Source organism: Fusarium falciforme, chromosome 10 (genome assembly GCF_026873545.1).
Source record: "Fusarium falciforme chromosome 10, complete sequence".
NCBI classification, from domain to species: domain Eukaryota; kingdom Fungi; phylum Ascomycota; class Sordariomycetes; order Hypocreales; family Nectriaceae; genus Fusarium; species Fusarium falciforme.
Genome location: NC_070553.1, coordinates 3403180 through 3421411, shown reverse-complemented (window position 1 = coordinate 3421411; position 18232 = coordinate 3403180). Strand labels below are relative to the sequence as shown.

Here is an 18232-nt window from a genome sequence, read left to right as displayed (position 1 = left end):
GAGCCGCAAGAATCATCGAGACACGTCGATTTCACAAGAGCGGGGATCTACACCATCAACCTCAACGTCGGCGTTGGCATCACTTGGCGAACTACATTGCCCGGCAGCGCTTCCAGTGGAAGCGGCCGAACGGAAGAGCAGATTGTAAAACCGAGGTTAGGAGTCGAGGACAACGAGCCAAGTAATGAGGCGTTTGTGAGGGGTATGATAAAGATGTATAAGAGGATTCCTAAAGGGGTTAAGGAGAAGGGGCGCAAATGTCTACATACAATCTTTAATTCGATAACCGATAGCTGCTAGCAGTGACAACCCCAGTGCTGCAAAACAAGGAGAAAAACGGTTCACATTTAACGATCAAGATTGAATAATTCATGTTTATGGCTCCGTGGTTTTGAATATCTGTAATCTCAGGCAACGTGGCAGCGATACCGTCGCCCTGACGGGGCGTGTTGACAGCAAGGCAACAACGAGCATGAGGGGAAGCGGAAGTGCCACGTGGTGCACACTGTGCAATCTCACCTCTCCAACAGTTTAAAGCTGCAACCCTTACTAGTTTTCTCCACGACAGGAGGCACAGTTGTGAGACAATTAACCAAGGGGGGAGCATATATTGTACTTCGCCGCACAGCAAATGGAGTGTCTAACCGATACAGGAAAACATTCCATTTGTCCGGGTTGTGATCCAAGGAAAAATGTCATCATTCGGCTCTCAACTACCAGTGATATGTCTTGGGTGTTAGTTGCCAAGATTGCGATCGCTGATTACGAGTTTCGCATGTAAGCTGCCAAGTGTTGCCAAGTCGGGGATCTTGCTCTCCTAGGCCATTGATGGAAGCCAAGAAATAGGATAATGAACATGTTGACAACTCATTGGGGGCAATCCCCACCCACCAGGTGAGGGAGATTGGCTTGGCGAATTCTTAGTGTTCCCGTTGAGACGTACGCACATGGCTTTTCTCCGCAAAGTACAAACCCCAAACCCCAGAGATTTCTCGTCAAGGGGCCTGACCTTGTTTCCCCAGCTCTCCCCCAAAGCACGCTCTCTCTTGGCGTCTGGGGCATGACTCTTTCCCACTCGCCACCCAATAGGACTTCGTGACACCTTGACGATAATGTCTGGGCATTAGTACCCCGCGCGTCCTTAATTGTAACCTTGGCGAAAACGAGTGAGGGATCGGCTTCGAGTATAAAGCAGGAGGTCTCTGACCCCCGACCTTGTCTCACCCAGGCTCTGCTCTCTTCCACTAAACACTCTTCTTTTCTATCTCTCCCCATTTTGGGCCACTCTTTGTGCCTAAACCTTTCGATTTGTCTTACAAGTCTTCCATATCTTCACCATGGCTCTCGGCTCTGAGGTCAGAGATGACCAGGCTTCGGTCAGCAAGGTGGAGGAAGCCATTGCTAGCAGCGATGGCCCCACCACGACCGAGTCTGCCCCCTTCGTCGATGACGCGACCGAGAAGAGGATCTTGACGAAGCTCGATCGGCGTATCATTCCTTGTGTCTGTTGGATTTACCTGATGAACTTTATGGACCGAGGTGAGTCTGACCCCGCGAAAGCCAACACGAGAATGGCATTGACCTTTCGGTGATAGTTGGCATTGGCAATGCGCGTCTTTACGGACTTGAGGATGAGCTTGGCCTGACTGGCGACCAATATCAACTCGCCGTGTCCATTCTCTTTGTCACCTATTGTGTAAGTTGCAGTTTACTCTTCCGTGGACTTGAAGCCTCATACCCAACACATGATCTGTGCAACGTCTACAGCGACGTATGGATACAATCCTAACGCCAATCATCCTAGTTGTTCGAAACGCCCTCCAACCTGATCATCAAGAAGATGCAACCTGCCAGATACATTGCTGGCCTCCTCTTCTTCTGGGGTATCGTCGCCTGCTTCACTGGCTTCGTCAACAACTTTGCTGCCCTCGTCGCCTGTCGTCTCCTCTTGGGCTTCTTTGAAGCTGGACTGTTTCCTGGTATTATGTTGTATCTCACAATGTTCTACTCGAAGCGTCACATCTCTCTGCGCAACGCCTACTTCTACTCCATCTCGGCCATCTCAGGAGCCATCGGCGGTCTTGTCGCCCTTGGTATTGGTGAGCTGGATAACTGGGACGGCGAAGGGCAGGGCGCTGCCGGATGGCGAGCTTGGAGATGGATCATCACCATCAATGGAATCCCCACGGTGTTGACTGCCTTCGTCGTTCCTTTCATCCTGCCCAACTCTCCTGAGACGGCAAAGTTCTTGTCCGAAGACGAACGCAATGCTCTTACGGCCCTCCGAGCAGCTGAGATTGGACAAACGGTGTCCGGCCAACAGCTACACAAGGAAGATGTCATGGCTGGAGTCAAGGATTGGACTATCTGGGCCCTGTCCATTGCTCAGTACTGCAGTCACTCCGTCCTCTACAGCTTCAGCGTCTTCTTGCCAACGATCATCAAGCAGATGGGTACCTGGAGCGCCAAGCAAGTACAAGGCCTCACGGTGCCCGTGTACGTTCTTGGCTTCGCCGTCTACCTGATCTGCGCAAACATCAGTGACCGCACGCAGCAAAGAGGCCTTTTCTGCATGGGAGGTGGAGTTGTAATGATTATCGGCTACTGCCTCCTGATCGCGAATTACAGCGTCGCCATGAGTTTTGCAGGTTGCTTCTTTGTTGCCATGGGATTATGGACGGGCTCGGGATCTGGAATGGCCTGGATCACTGTCAACCAGCCGCGCTATGGTAAGCGTGCGTTTGCTAGTGGTATCTTTATTACCATTGGCAACTCGGCCGGCGTTGCGGCACCATTCCTCTTCAGCAACGATTATGAGCCTCACTACCGCCCTGGCTACGCCGCGACAATTGGCATGCTCGTCCTTGCCATTGTCATTCACGGCTGTGTCTACCTGCACTTTAGGCGGCTCAACAATAGAAAGCTGTCCGGAAAGGAAGATTGGAGAATGGAGGGCAAGACGGAAGAGGAGATCAATGAGTTGGGCGAGCACAACCCCCGATACCTGTACACCCTGTAGAGCTTTACAGCTCTGCGCGCCTTGGACAGCGTCAGCAGTTGCATGTCATTATTAGCTAGTAGTTTGATATTCCGAATGTCATGTGATTTGTTTTATCTTTGTATGCTTGCTGCTAAAATAGTCGCGGCATGGTCTAGCGCATGAGATCCCGCACCTCGGACAAGTACAGGCTGCGAAACTTGGCTCAAAAAACAGGGATATGCGTAATAAAGCTTAATTATCGGGCCTTGCATGTCACAGACATGGATTCGCGGACTCCGCAGGTTTGCAGGTTGTGTTGTGGGGAAAACGTTCGTGCTTGGGCTTCCCGGGTCGGGGTCCGTGATCTCCGGGACCCGGAGCTCTAGGGTGGGCTCCTCCGCGCAACAGCCGCTGCTATGCCACGTTGGCAAACATTGACAGGAGGCCCATTTGTCTGTTTAGAGTACGTGAATTAATCTGTGCTAGGTATAAGAGACAGACATGCTTGATATATAACGAAAGAGTTTTGGTTGTTTTGAAGAACAACAAAGCAGAAGCATACACCGAGGAGGACGACTGAACTCGCCATGATCGCCGATGATTTCATTCCGAATTGTTGAACAAAGTGTGTTCATAAGAATAAACTAGGAAGATAAAAATTTAAACTAACTTAAAATAAACTCAAAGCGTACCACCAATGAATGGCAAAACAGCCTGATCTAATGTGCTTATGTCTGTGTGGCTGGTACGGAGCAGTGCCAACACATGTCCCGATTAACTAGTCCATAAGGTTTATACCCCTGACGCCTTGGACCAGGCACGAAAACAAATCGCGAGAGCTTAACCTATCTAAGACGACTTGAGCACATAGCGTCAGAGACTCTGGGCGACGAGCGCTATGACATTCTCACTCCCCAACAAGAGTGCCATTTGCTGGCCACCCGATCATCAGCACGGTTGTAAAATTCTTCATGGCCAGAGTGTATGGACCTGGATTGCGACAGTTGGGCCTACCGCCACTGAACTCTGTAGCAGGCGGTGCACTATGGGCTTCATAAGGAATGTTCGCCGAGTCTGGAACCAACCTCTGTTCCGAAACTCTGAGCGGAGGCGACCTCCGGGGAACGTGGGACGCCGCTGTTCAATATCGTCGAGGGATTAGCATTCGACCTCATCAATTTGCCATCACTCGACTTGCTGGGAGCCGTACAAATTGTAGCCCCAGAGCTGCCCGCGGATTTGTTGGATGACCATTGGGTTGTCAGTTGGGCCACTCAGTGTTGTTACTCTGGTCAACTCGGCGGTGAAAAACTTGGTGGTGAAGAACTTGGTGCAGGAAGGGTCGAGCGAGCTCAAAATCCTCATTTATGTGGGGTAGAAAGATGGTGAGCCTGTATTAGGCGATACAGCGGTTGTTTTTATTGTGAACGGGTTCATTATTGCTTGCCTATGTAGGTAGTTAGGATGGATTGTAAATTGTCTCATTGACCTCATCCCGCCCCAACACCATCGCTTCATATTTTCTTCTCTCGATGATAAAGGTCTGACTCCGAGCAAAGAAATCGTGCGGCTGTCACTCAAGATGTCCTGTTACTCCAGTCCCCTCAATCACCAATCCATTTCCGGCTTCTGACATTTCACTGCTTACACGCAGCAATCAGGCCTGCCAAGGCCGCCAATGTCGAAAGCAAAGTTCGTTTGAGGTCAGCGGTCTTCCATGCAGCTGCTAGGATTCGAATCTCTTCTGTAGTCTGAGAATCATCATCAGACCTTTTATGGCTCATCAACTTTGAATGGGCATCTAGCAATTTGTCGTTGACAGGGAACACAATCAACACGGTGTAAACGACAACTAAACCCATAGAAAGTGAAGCGGCAATGTTAAGGCCGAAAGTAGGACTGTTCATTCCGTCTGGGAAATGTTATTGTTTTCAATGAAGCCGGAAGATTTTTGATGGACAACCTACCTAGTAAAGCAGCCCCGAGGAAGCCCATGCCGGAGCCGGTCACCACAAAGGGCCCGTACTTGCGCCCAAAATCCCAGACGCGGAACCACTGTCGAGTTATTGTGTCTCGGTCTGGCAAGAGCAAGGCATTGTGTACAGCCACTCTGTCGGAGCAAAGTCCGTACCCTGTGGGTTCTCAGTTGTGATGATACTAAGCTGTCGACGGAATATCTACCAGAAGAGTGTGTAGCTGCAAGCAGGCTTGCGAGCTGGAGAACCTGAGCCCAGTTAATGGCCATTGGGGGAAATGTGGGCGAAGGCGCGATGACTTGATGGCTTTGCGCTGGAAGGATGATCCCCGCCAGGTTTTATGACGTCAAACACTTGGATGGAACGCGCGGTCTGCGGGGTATAGAATTGTTTATTAAGCCATAGCAGAGTTCGGAATCGTTGAATGTCCGAGTTTGCTGTTAAAGCTGGAATTGGGTTCGGCCTTCGCACCGGCTCGGAGTCCGGAGGTGGGCGGAGCTGTCTCCTAGCCGGGTAACTAAGCCTTCAGCCAATGGCCTGGAAAGGCAGAGAAACTATTTGACAAGGTATATATACCGAGTACCTTGCGGCCTGTGGTACTCGTCTTCAATCACTTCCTAGTCATTCGATCTTCATCCAACCTCGTCAGATATAATGGTCAACGTTGCCGTCTTGGGTGGCTCAGGCCATGTGGGCAAAACCATCGTAGGCGCTCTCAAAGAGCATCCCAGTCACACGGTGATTGTGCTCGGTCGTCAGGTTCGAGTCCCCCACCCCTTCATCCTTTGATCTTCATCTGCTGACGAGACGCCTGATTCAGGCTCCAGCCACGGTTGACCCAGACGCACCCACCGTTCTAGTCCAGTATGACGACGAGGAATCATTGAAATCAGCCTTGGAGACGCATGAGATTGATACCGTTATTTCTTGCCTCGGTGTTCACAATGACGAATTGGCTGAAGTCGAAGCCGCCGTGATTCGTGCGTCGGATCGGTCCAAGCACACCAAGCGCTTCATTCCCAGTAACTGGAGCATTCCCAATGACGACTCGTGAGTTCGCTTCTTATCTAAATCTACATCAACTGCCTTTTGCCTGTTCTGCTCAACGACACTGATTAACAGTCAATTTATTAGGTCCAAGGAACCTCTCAATCCGTGGGCTGTGTTTCAACGAAAGGCGTTGGACCTTCTCCGAACCACCGGCTTGCAATGGACTGAGATTGCGCCTGGCTACTTCCTCGACTACTGGGGAATGCCTTATATCAAAACGCACCTGACTGCAACGGTTCCGGTCATTGACATTGCCAACGCTGTTGCTGCCATTCCGGGTACTGGTGACGAGCCTGTTGCCTTCTCTTATTCATTTGACGTCGCAAAGGTCGTTGCGAGGTTACTCGAGATCCCCGAGTGGCAACGAACAACGTATATTGTGGGGGACAAACTTTCCTGGAACGAGCTTCTGGGACTCGCTCAAGAGGCGCGAGGTCAGTGTGAAAGCCCGGTAGTCAAAGTCGTGAACTAAACGAGTTCGATAAACTAGGCACTGAGTTCAAAGTCTATCATGATGATCTGGAAAAGCTCAAAAACGGGCAGATAACCGAACTACCCTGCCACGTTCCTGCATATCCATTCTTTCCCAAGGAGCACCTCCAGGGACTGTATGCAATCTTGGAGATGCTGATGGTCTTGGGAGAGTTCAATTTGCCATCTGAGAAGGCCATCAACAATCAGCTACCGGGTATTAAAATGCTGACTGCTAGAGAGATGCTAAACCAGACCTGGAAAGCACACGGTGGACAGTAGACCGGAAGCACAAGCAAGGAATAGAGTTCAGGTCATTAGAGTCAGATAGATTTACTGGGGTAGATACTGACCCTTAAAGCAGTTAGACAACCTCACTGAACTCCTTCTGCTGTAACCAGTAGGTGCCTCGTGATCAATAACCGGTCAATGTGGTCCATTGGCTCCGAGTTTGTGGGGGTGGGTCAGTCACCCTGTTATAAACAGACGTCCCTGTCTTTACCCCAGATTTTCTACGGCCCGAGGACATCCCACTATTACCTACTCCTCACTATGGCTGTAATCGAGATGCACAGGTACCACAGAGCCTACAAAGGTGAGGCGGTCATCCTTCCTAGAGCTCTACCATGCGTTTAGTTGAGAATCAATAGCATGTTTGCCATGCAGACGCAGGAAGACCAAGTGCGTAATGTCGACCGAAGAATATGACGTTGAAATGCCTTGCGTACGATGCCGTCGCACAAGGCGCGAATGCAGATTCAACACGGAACGCTCAGCTCATGTTACTCGTATCGTCAATGGTCAATGACATCTCCGGAGAGGAGGAAACAAAGACAGTTACCAATCAAGCGTGTGGTGCCAAACCGTTTGCCTATTTGTGCTTTAGCTAAGGGTTCATGATCATGGTTGTCCCACAATTACAAGAGCCTGACCTACCAAGAAATAGAAAGTTAGAGGAGTGCAGTTTTCAAGCGTCAGAATGGCCGGGATGCAGGCAGAGTAGATTCCAAGCTTTATCTGACATATGCCGACTATGTATATAATAGAGAAAATGCCTATTGTATCAGGTGTGCGCCTGAAAACCATGCATCCTGCTTCCTATGTTTGATATCAGCGAGTGTACTATTCCATATGAATTGTAGGTAGTTAAGGGTATGTACTAACTCCTCTCGACTCTATCCCACGCATTGTACATCACTATATCTAATTTCCCCTTTTACGCCCAGTGCCCCGCTAGCCATGATGCACTGACAGCTGCTTGGACACCGGACCTCTTAGCACCCCTCAACATTTTCTTATAGTCCTCAATCTGAGAAATCCCAACCACCACAAGCTCCTCCACCGTCTCCGGATCAAGGCCGTCCCTCCAGAGGCCAATAACCCCATTTACTTGGTAGTCGTCGATCGTTACCGACATCACCATTTCCGACTCATCCCTCAGTTCCCACGAGGCCCTGCCGTAGGCAACCATGCCTGTTGCTTTCCAATGCAAACGACCGAGCCCACCGCTAGACTCGTAGTGCCCCTCGGTTGCCTTGATGATGACTTCATGGTTTCGTTGCGGAAATTGGATTTCGGTTTTGGGCGGAAAGGCGTGGAAGTCGATCATGGCCACCTCCCTGTCTCCATCGGCAGGCGATGTGACATAGCACTTGTCCCCCCAGGCCGCGAGGATAGCTTTTCGCTTTACTTCGTAACGTGGTATCGTATCGCCTTCAACGCCTAAGATCCGGCGATGGCCCATAAGGGCGGTGTAGTGTATTTCCAAAGCAGGCTGTTCCTTGGCGCGTCGCGGATCCGGGGTCGGGCCTGCACGCACAATGTATTTTTCAAGCCAGGCGGGGGCCATGTTGGTGTTGGTGGGATGGGTGAAATGTTGAACTGAGAGTGGTGGCTATTTGCTTCCTTGAGAGGTGGAGAATCAAGAAACACCATAGAGTTGTCAATGATAGAAGAGATGATGGGAGCGAGGATTTAGTTGCTGCAGTTGTCATTCTCTATACAGCTTTGACAGAAATCTATCTCTTTATAACGAACCATGCCAAGAACAAGAGTGGGCGCGAAAGGGGGCTGAGAGCTATCATGGGAAGAGTTAATTGTCAGGGGTAACATCTATGCTGCAGGTTGCCTCGCCTATAAAGGACAAAGAAGCGGATTAGGAACAAGCGAGCAAATGCCGTGATATCGGGCTCCACTCGCACTGTCGGGCTTCATTAGAACTCTCGGGCTTCATTAGAATCGGGTTTCATCAAAATCGGGCTTCATTATACCGGGCTCCACCCGCACTGTCTAACTGCTATTTATAGACAGATGCCTATTTTAAACAGTGATCCAGCGAGCCATCCATGTATCAACAACCTGCTTTGCCTCGTCGACAAGACCAAGGTCCAGTAGAAGCTGTGTGGTTCCGCGCACGGCAGACTCGAGGGCAGAGAAAATCCAGGCGTGGGTGATGCTTGTATGCTCACCCACGAAGATGGTGTTGAGCTCTGTCTTGTGGTACGCGGGGATGAAGAGCTCTTGCTGGCCAACAGTGGGAGACGCCCAAGCACCAGCCTGATGCTCGTCAACTTCCCAGCATTGGCGGTCATAGTTCCCTGTCCACTGCTCGTTGGCAATCTCGCCGTGGACCTCCACCATGGCCCGTTGGATGAGAGCGACGTGGTCTTCCTCGCTCAACGCGGCGACGGATCTTGCTGGAACACCGGAAGTGTAGGACCCCAGGATGACGCCAGGGCCCGTCGAGTTGATCTTGTAGGCAGGGTAGCAAACAGAGCCGACACCGGGTATATCAACTGATCCGCACCCTCCGAAGATGGGGTTCTCCTGATGCTCCCAGAAACGGGTCTTGTAGTGGAGAGCGACCTTGCAGGACTGAGCGTAGTTCAGTGTGGAGATGGCCCTTGACAGGAGGCTGGAATAGGCGGGAGTCCTCCAAAGCCTGACCTTGGAGAAGGGGACAGCCACAACAGCATAGTCGTACTCTTCAGATTTCGCAGTCATGTCTAGAGGGTCATCCCTCCAGATCAGAGACACCTTCGAGGTTTCATTGTTGTGCTGAAGACCAGTAATCTTTCTACCGTAAGTAATCTTGTCCTTGATGTGAGGCACGAAGGCACGAGGCAGGGAGTCGAGCCCCTTGTCGATAGTACGCCAGTTCATGGCCGAGAAGTAGACGTTGTCATACCATTCACCCCACAGGGGAGAGCTACCGGAGCCGGCGAGAAAGTCCACCGTGTCTGTATCCAGGCCTAGCTGGTACTTGAGATAGCCGGCTTCGGACCAGTGGAACAGGCCGCGGTCGATGGCCTCGCGGTGGGCGCTGAAGATGTTGGTGGAAATGTTACGCATGCGCTCAGGTGTCAGGTCAACGAGGCGATCCACGAAACCTTCACCGAGCTCGGCGCCCGAGGGGTCAGAGGCGTTTGCAGATGGTGGCAGCATGCTAGAATCGGCAGCGATCTGAGAGCTGCTAGGGATCCGCCCGTTGGGCAGACGATAACCTCTGGAGTTGGCCGGGGTGTTGGGGCTGCTCTGAATCCAAGGGATGAAGTTGACCGCCAGCTCAGAGGTGTTGCCACCATTCATCTCGTTGAGGACGTCTGCAAGTTGGAAGACCATCTTATGATCCTGGATTTCCAGAGTCTCATTCGTGTCTGGATATTTGACCGACACGGGAAATCGCATAGGACCCATCTCTTGATACTGATATTCGTCTGGGCTAGTGCCGTTGAGGTACTTGGTGCGAACCCGGCCACCAACGCGTTGGGTTGACTCGACAATATGCCAGTTGGTCATGCCGACCGATGTCAAGAGCAGACTGGTCATCAGTCCGGACATGCCACCACCGACGATGGCGATCTTCTTGCTCTTGGCCTCTTTGACCGAGACAGTAGAGGTCTTGTTCTTCGCCTGCAGGTATTTCACACCATTGAACCAGAGACCATTCGAGTCGCCAATCTCGTGGAGAGACTGGCGCTTGCGAAGGGGCTTCGAGAAGCTAATGGGTTCAGACCGACCGAGAAGAAGACCATCTGAGTATGCGTGGAGACAGCCGCGCTGAATGACATCCTCTGGCACAATCCAAACCAGGCGGTCCGGGGTGGACTCGGGCTCCGTAAATAGGTAGGCGACTTCATGGTGATGTTGGCCAGGGCTCTTCAGGGCGCAGTCCCCATAGACAACGCGAACGTTGCCATGTGGGAAGCCATTACCATAGGTAAGGTGAACATTGTGGACCGATTCGGAAGAAACGCCACCCAGACCATGAAAGAAGATAGAGTCTCGGGCAGGAGTCGGGCTGGACAAAGTGCCGCGGCCGAGAACGAGGAGAGAAAACCAAGCTGCCTTGGAAGTGAACATCCTGAGAATTGTATGAAGGTTCACTGGCATCCAAAGTTGAGGATCTTGTCGATCTGCTTCGATATCCTTGAAAGAGCAGCTGCAAGGTTGTCTTATAAGTTTGCTCTTGGCTCCAGAATCCCAATGTAACTCTGTGCCTTTTAGTCAATAGATACGACATCCCGCGCATTCTCTTCCGATTCTTTACGCTTGTATCTAGAAGACCTATGCTACGTAACAGAAAAGTTGATAACGCTCGGCGGAGTAAAGCGACGTCGGAAGGGCAGCCCGGCCGCGTGTCGGTAACGCTTAATACATGCACTACCCAGAACGGGTCGTAAGTGATACTCTGACATCACCAGATCTGCGTTGCAATGTCTTTACAAATGACGTTTACCACGAGGTTGGTTGCTGTTGTTTCCGTAATTTGTTGGCTTCGGTTAAGCTTATCGCTGCACGAACCCTTGACCTTGATCGGCGAACTTGGAAGGATTCTTTCCACGATAACAACACGGGGTAGTTCCGCCGATAAAGATTTACCAACATCCACCACTCTGGATCTGTCACTAGACTCTTGGCACGCGGGGTAACAGATTTTCAACGAACTTGTCGTAGAATTCTCCCACATTAGGAAAAAGACGAGAAAAATTGAGAGACTAGCTTTACATCTCTTTGGGATGTCAAGCTTTGGCTTCTCACTTGTCTGCAGCTGCTCCCAACGGCTGCTACTGGTCCAATGCTTGGATATTCTATGCTATGTGTAGCAGCTCTGGCAATTTCTCCATTAACCTTATTTGTAAGCGCTATTGACATACGGCAACTTAAACCTTAACCACTATGGTCATGGTCCGGCAACACCGGACTTGAGGCACCCACATTCGAAGCATCAACCAACAGTTCGAAGAACGCGTGGAACGCGTGGCATAATTTATCAAGAGTATCTTTTAGTCATTGATACTCAGGAGCATTACCCTCGTAAAACTGATAAACAGGAACGATAGTGCCAGAGCTGGGGAAGCTCGACACGAGGCGGGGATAGCACACTAAACTTATTACCGGTTTAATTTCTAACTCCGATCCCCGCGTGGAGACATAACCAGGGCCTGTCATTAGGGTAAAGTTTCCGGAAGTCGGGCTTCAATTGAATTGGCCGAAGAGATAAGGGACCTGAGGTGTCTGTCCGACATAACCTTTCTCACCGACGGAACAAGGCCGGTTGCAAAAGTCCCAAGCCTTGCAAGTTAAGTTAGCCGAGCGAAGATACGATACTGACGGCGATAAGGACCAACCGTTATGTCATGAAGAGGCACCAGCATGTTCAGTCTCTTGCAGTGCCTCGTAATCAACCATATCGGGTCCATTGAGCCATTAATGCACAGAAGTGGGAACCTTCGTCTTTACCACAGGGCGTGGTGACATTCCGCTGATGCGGTCAAGTGTGGAGTGCGCCCTAGACTACAGCGAGGGCCCGAAGTGGTAGGGCGAAGAACGACAAGCATGGTCTTGGCAACACTGATAAGGGTGAACCACCAGCACAGCCTAACCTAATTCACCATTCCAACTCCTCCAACCAACCGGGCCGCTGAATAACGTCTCCGACCGGAGGGTTGGGACATTGAGGTTCTTCTTGGCAGAATGTGCTTGAGATGGTATTTAAGTAATCATCTGGCGGATTGTATGAATGCATTCAGCCCCTTCTTGCCGTCTCAGCTCCTCACCAATTAGCCAATTGCACTGTAATCACTGGCCCTTTCATCCCTCAATTTTTCGAATTTAATCGAATCAAAATGATTGGACCGACTCTCCTCAAAACCACCACTATTGTGCTTGCTGCCGTTGGAGCGGTGTTTGCTGCTCCCTCTCCTGCCCTTCAAGCACGGTCCAAGTCGCCGATCACGCATCTCGGCAACAAAGGTCCAATTCTGTGTAAGACTTGAGGACATGGCTCTTACAAAAGACCATAATACTAATACTACCTAGCCGGTGGCGTGGCGACCAAGGATCTGGTCTATACAAGCGGCACTGTTCCTTCCGTCAACGGAACCATCCCTGAAGGAATCGAGGCTCAGGTGGTGAGTTATGATCGAGATCTGACCCTAGTAATAACTTCGCTAAACAAGGCTGCAGGCCGCTGTTATTGATAACATTTCTCTTATCCTTGAAGAGGCAGGTACATCGTGGGAGTACGCAATCAAGACAACGGTGTACCTCGCCAACATGGATGACTTTGCTGCTATGAATGCCGTGTATGGTCGTATGCTGCCCGACCCCAAGCCTGCCCGGACCACGATTCAGGCTGGGAAGCTGCCTGGCGATTTCTTGGTCGAGATTGAAGCTGTCGTTGCTCAACCACACTGCTGAGGTGGAGTTTAAACATCAACAGGTGAAGCTGGGTACTGATACATAAGATAAGATTGTGTTGGTGGTATCCAAGGCGCTGCAGAGACGAGAGATATTTACCGAAATGTTCTGTAAGAGACTGGGAGAACAAGAGATACTATCAGACATAATCGAGGTTAGAATCCAGGCGTCTTCTTGAATCAATTGACGTCATAAAATGCATGCATGAAGGGCGAGGCATGTGTCGTATGTGATGCTAAATGAATGGACTGACATAACAATGATGATAATATGTTCAGCAGCGTTAATGGCTTGCGGCTATTGCGTTAATATTAGAAGATAATGCTATGAGGTGTTAATATTGGGTTTTTTTTAAAGTTGAAGCCCAGCCCTTAATGGGGTAACTAAGCTAGAAGACCGGCGAATATACTTAAGGATATATTATAAAGAGCATTAAGCGCAATATTACTCCCTAGATAGCTAAGCTAGTATTTAAAACCTATTATAATTAATCTTTTAATATTATTTCCTAATAATATATAATATCTAAGTTTATTAATTATATTTATATATATAAAAACTTTAATAATAATATAAATAGTTATATTTAAGTTTTTTTAAAAAGAAAATATATAAAGTTTATATTTATATTTAATTTAAATTATAAAATTTTATAATATTTTATAATTAATAACATATATATATAGTGAGTTAGCCATGCAAGTAAGTTGGCCACCGCACTGTACCGCAAGAAATCACTTGCCCTAGACTACCTAACTTCTTTAATAAAATAGCTAGAAATTTAAACAGAGTACTTTTATAAATCTAACTCTTTATAGAGTCTAGAAATACTTTTTATATATTTTTTTAAAAAAAGCCATTTATAAAGAAAATATAAAATATATAGTGCGAATTATATTTTTTCTAAACTACCTTATAAGGAATTTTCTTAATATTGTTTAAAGACTAATATAAGGTTATATATTATATTATAAATATTATATTTAAACTTTATTTATTTTAAGCTATATTTAAAATTTTAAATGCTTTTTTTATTTTTATATTTTAGGTATAAATACAAGTAGCTAACTCGCTTAGGTAGCTAACTCACTATATATATATATTAGATATAATATAAATAAAAATATATTTTATATTTTATATTATTTTTAAAGTTTTAAAAAATATATCTAAGATATTAAAAAATATTATTAAAGAATTTTAAGAATTAATTATTAATTATTAATAAAATATATTAATTAAGATATTAATATTTGATTTATATTTAATTAATATTATTTAAGAAATATATTTTTTAATAAGATTCTTATTAAAAATATAACTTAAATTAGAAAATATATATTATTATATTACTTTATGCTACCTAAAATAGGGATCAAAGTATCTTAATTAATATCTTAGTAGTTTCAATAGTAAAGGCTCTATACCTAAAGCTAGAGGTCTTAATAGGCTTAAATTAATAAGGTTTATCTATATAATTATTAATAGCTTTAATAACACGCTAAAATTAACTCTATTTATAATAAATAGCTTATATCTTAACTAACTAAAGAGATTAAAATCCCCTTTATATAATAGCTCTCCCCTCTAATATTAACCTTTTAATCATAATTCTTAACCACTTAAAGAGGTAAAAATTACTTTTATTATCCTCGTGAGAAGAGGTTTAATTATAACTAATAATAACTACTATAACTAACTAGTTAACTAATTAATAACTAGTTTACTAGTTAATAATATATTAAAGAGATTATAATAGCTTTCCATAGAGACCTTTAATTAAATAATTAAAGTAGCATAGCTAATACCTATTAGTATGCCTTTTAATATAACTAAGATAACCTTACTAAGGAGGTCTATAAGCTTCGCAAGGGCATAAAAAGTATATATAATAGGCTATAAGTAATAATATTAAATAGCGGCCTTAAGAGTATTAAGATAAGCACGCAATATAGTAAACTAATATTAATTAAACTTATAATCTTTGGTTATAATATCCTTCTTTTATCTAGTCTTTTTTTACTTAGTTATAATATTAATAAAAGGTTTAATTTTATTAGAAAAGAGCTTTTTTTATTAGGGGCTCTTAAAAAGAAGCTAGAGGAAGGGGAAGATCCTATTAGCGAAGACGCTAAATTCCTTAAGGACTTATAAGATAATAAGCGGCACGGGGCATAGGTTATAATACTTATAATAATTATAAAGACCTTTTATATTACTAAATAAGAGGATTAAAGAAGTCTTATAGCTAGCTAGGATCTAGCCACGTAGCTATAGGCGCAATATTAGGAAATAGGGGTTATTAGCATTATAGGTTTCGGAGGGATTAGTTCCCAGAGTCGGCATCAGAGTTTAAACCTAAAAAGAGTTAGCGCCGGGGCTCGGCGCTAGACTTAGCGGTAGATAAAAGTCTATAGGTTTAATTAATTAAACCTATCTAGTTAAATGCATAATGCGTATATCTTAGCTTATATGAATATGTGAATAATAATAGTTTTAATAGTAATTTTAATAATAAAGAAAATATATATATATATATTAGTATTTATATATTTATTTATTTATAATTTAATAATAATAAATTAATATACTTAATAAGTAAGATAATTAAATAAGTAAGATAATTACTTTTACCCTTAAGTATAAATTGTACCTAAAGCTAAAATTACTTTAAGAAATTTAAGAAAATTTAATTTAAATTATTATATGCTAAGAGTTAAAAACAAGATTTAATAAAATTTTAAATTATCTATTTTATTTTTATAGATTTTTAAAAAATTTAATTAGTAAGTTATCTTAGAATATTTTATTTGCACTGTTTTTTTTTAGTTTTTTATTTTTTAGAAATTAAAAGAATTTTTTAGAAATCTAGAAAAATTAGATACTTATGACTTTTTTAGTTAGACTTATAAAGACTTTTTTTTTTTAAGCTTATAGCTATTTTATAATAGATTTTAGAAATTTAAGATTTATAAATTTTAGGTGCACAGTCTACTAATTATCTCGCTTATTTAATTATCTCACTTATTAAGTACGTTAATGTATTATTAGTATTTTTAAATTTAAAACTTTTATAAAAATATTTTTATTAATATTTTTTAAAATAATATAAATTATTATAAAATAAAATTATAAATTAAATATTTTATTATTAATTAAATTAAGTATTAATTAGATATTCTTAATTAATACATTATTATTATACATTTTAAAATTAATATTATAAATTATAAATTATTTTTTTTTATATTTAAAACTTTAATTTTATAATAATTTTATAATTATATTAAAATTCTTATATTAAATATATATATGTATATATATATATATATTAGTTTTTAATAATTTCTTAAGTTATAATTATTTAAAAATATTTTATATTTAATTAATATCTTATATTTCAAATTAAAATACATAAAAGATTTATATTTTTAATATTTATATGCTTTACATTTTCTGTTAATTTTTTAATTAAGATTTTGTTTAATATTATTTTAAAATAATAGAAATTTTTTATAATATATTATTAAATGAATAATTAATATATATTTTTCTAATATTAAATACTATTTATTTATTTATTAAATAAATCTTATTCGTTTATTATTTTAGTATTATTATTTAATTAAGGCCCTTAATAAATTATATAATATTATATAAAACTTTAATAATAATTTTAAATTTTTATTTAAAAATCTTCTTAAATATATATTTTTAATTAAATTATTATTTTATATATAAATACTAAATATTAGAAATAATATCTTTATTATAAATAATTAAAATTACTTTAGAGATATTATTATATATTTAATTATATCTTTTAAAATATTTAAATAATAAAAGCTTAATTTTATATTAAATCTTTTTACAGTTTTTTTATTAATATTTTTAATATTTTAAGTTAAATATTTCCATCTTTTATAAAAATACCTAAAGCCTTTATATAACAACTTAATTTATTTAAAGTATAAAACTTAAACTCTATTTAATAAAAACTTAAAATAAAGAAATTACTTTATATACTTAACAATAATATATATTAAAACTAAAGCTTTTAATATTATTAATATACATAATATTAATATTAAAATTATATATATTAAAGCTATTAATTATGAAGCTATTTCTAATAATATTTTTGATTGTTAAATTAAGGTAATTAGAGCTATTTAGATTTAAACCTATAAGTTTAATATAATTCGAATTCTTATTATTATAGTTATTATTAGTATAATTATTATTATAAAGGTTATCATTAATAAAGTTATTAGAATTAAATGATGTAATATATAAAATACATTTAATTATATTATACGCTGTATTTTAATTAATATAAAAAATTATATTTTTCTTAAATTAATAAAAATATCTTTAGGCTTAATTAAGAATTAATATTAATAGTTATTATAAATAAATAAGTAATTCTTTACTTAGATTAGTATTTTTATTATTTACTTATAAATTTATATATATAGAAAATAACATATAAACTTTAATTTATTTTTATATGTTATAAGAGAAATCTAATATACTATTTATAACTAAAACTTAAATTATAATTTTCTTTATATGGTTTTTATAAAAAGGATTTTAAATACTGTTTTAGAAATTAAATATTATATAAAATAATAAGGGTAATTAATTAATTAATAATAATAAAGCTTATTACTAAGAAGAAAGCTTAAAGCTTTCTAATTCCTAAATTTTCTTATAAAGAAGATAATAATAATAAAAGGTTAAATACCTTTAACCCCTTTTTCTATATATAAGAAATTACCTAATAGCCTAAAATAGCTTAATACTTATATCTTCTAACTTATAGCTCTTTATAAGCCTTTAATATTTATTTATATAATTCTTTAAAAGCCTTATTAAATTTATCCCCTTATTTTATATATTATTTTTATTATACCTTACCTAGTATTATATTAGGCTTATAGCTATTATAAATGAGTTAATTAAATATTTATATTTTTTTAATACTTTTGTATTCTCTTATTTTAGCTCTTTTTTAGTATTATAATAAGTATTTAAGTCTTAGTCACAATAA

General features: G+C 41.9%; 6 protein-coding genes across 6 annotated transcripts; 3 read left to right on the top strand and 3 right to left on the bottom strand.

The window, feature by feature from the left end:
• Positions 1-1337: 1337 nt before the first annotated feature.
• Positions 1338-3019, top strand: NCS54_01294000 (Hypothetical protein; the record flags this gene model as incomplete). Its single annotated transcript, XM_053158161.1, has 3 exons — positions 1338-1539; positions 1596-1696; positions 1805-3019. The coding sequence occupies 3 exons, from the start codon at positions 1338-1340 to the stop codon at positions 3017-3019; spliced, it is 1518 nt and encodes a 505-aa protein (XP_053014136.1).
• A 1598-nt stretch (positions 3020-4617) lies between these two features.
• NCS54_01293900 (Hypothetical protein) lies at positions 4618-5225 on the bottom strand (the record flags this gene model as incomplete). Its single annotated transcript, XM_053158160.1, has 3 exons — positions 4618-4892; positions 4948-5035; positions 5112-5225. 3 exons carry the CDS (start codon positions 5223-5225, stop codon positions 4618-4620), a joined length of 477 nt encoding a protein of 158 aa, XP_053014135.1.
• A 385-nt stretch (positions 5226-5610) lies between these two features.
• Positions 5611-6759, top strand: NCS54_01293800 (NAD(P)-bd-dom domain-containing protein; the record flags this gene model as incomplete). The annotated part of the gene is made up of 4 exons (XM_053158159.1): positions 5611-5715; positions 5777-6006; positions 6091-6440; positions 6497-6759. 4 exons carry the CDS (start codon positions 5611-5613, stop codon positions 6757-6759), a joined length of 948 nt encoding a protein of 315 aa, XP_053014134.1.
• A 934-nt stretch (positions 6760-7693) lies between these two features.
• Positions 7694-8326, bottom strand: NCS54_01293700 (Hypothetical protein; the record flags this gene model as incomplete). Its single annotated transcript, XM_053158158.1, has 1 exon — positions 7694-8326. One exon carries the CDS (start codon positions 8324-8326, stop codon positions 7694-7696), a length of 633 nt encoding a protein of 210 aa, XP_053014133.1.
• Positions 8327-8796: 470 nt separating this feature from the next.
• On the bottom strand, positions 8797-10839 carry NCS54_01293600 (Amino-oxidase domain-containing protein; the record flags this gene model as incomplete). Its single annotated transcript, XM_053158157.1, has 1 exon — positions 8797-10839. One exon carries the CDS (start codon positions 10837-10839, stop codon positions 8797-8799), a length of 2043 nt encoding a protein of 680 aa, XP_053014132.1.
• A 1766-nt stretch (positions 10840-12605) lies between these two features.
• On the top strand, positions 12606-13179 carry NCS54_01293500 (Hypothetical protein; the record flags this gene model as incomplete). The annotated part of the gene is made up of 3 exons (XM_053158156.1): positions 12606-12744; positions 12799-12890; positions 12946-13179. The coding sequence occupies 3 exons, from the start codon at positions 12606-12608 to the stop codon at positions 13177-13179; spliced, it is 465 nt and encodes a 154-aa protein (XP_053014131.1).
• Positions 13180-18232: the final 5053 nt, after the last annotated feature.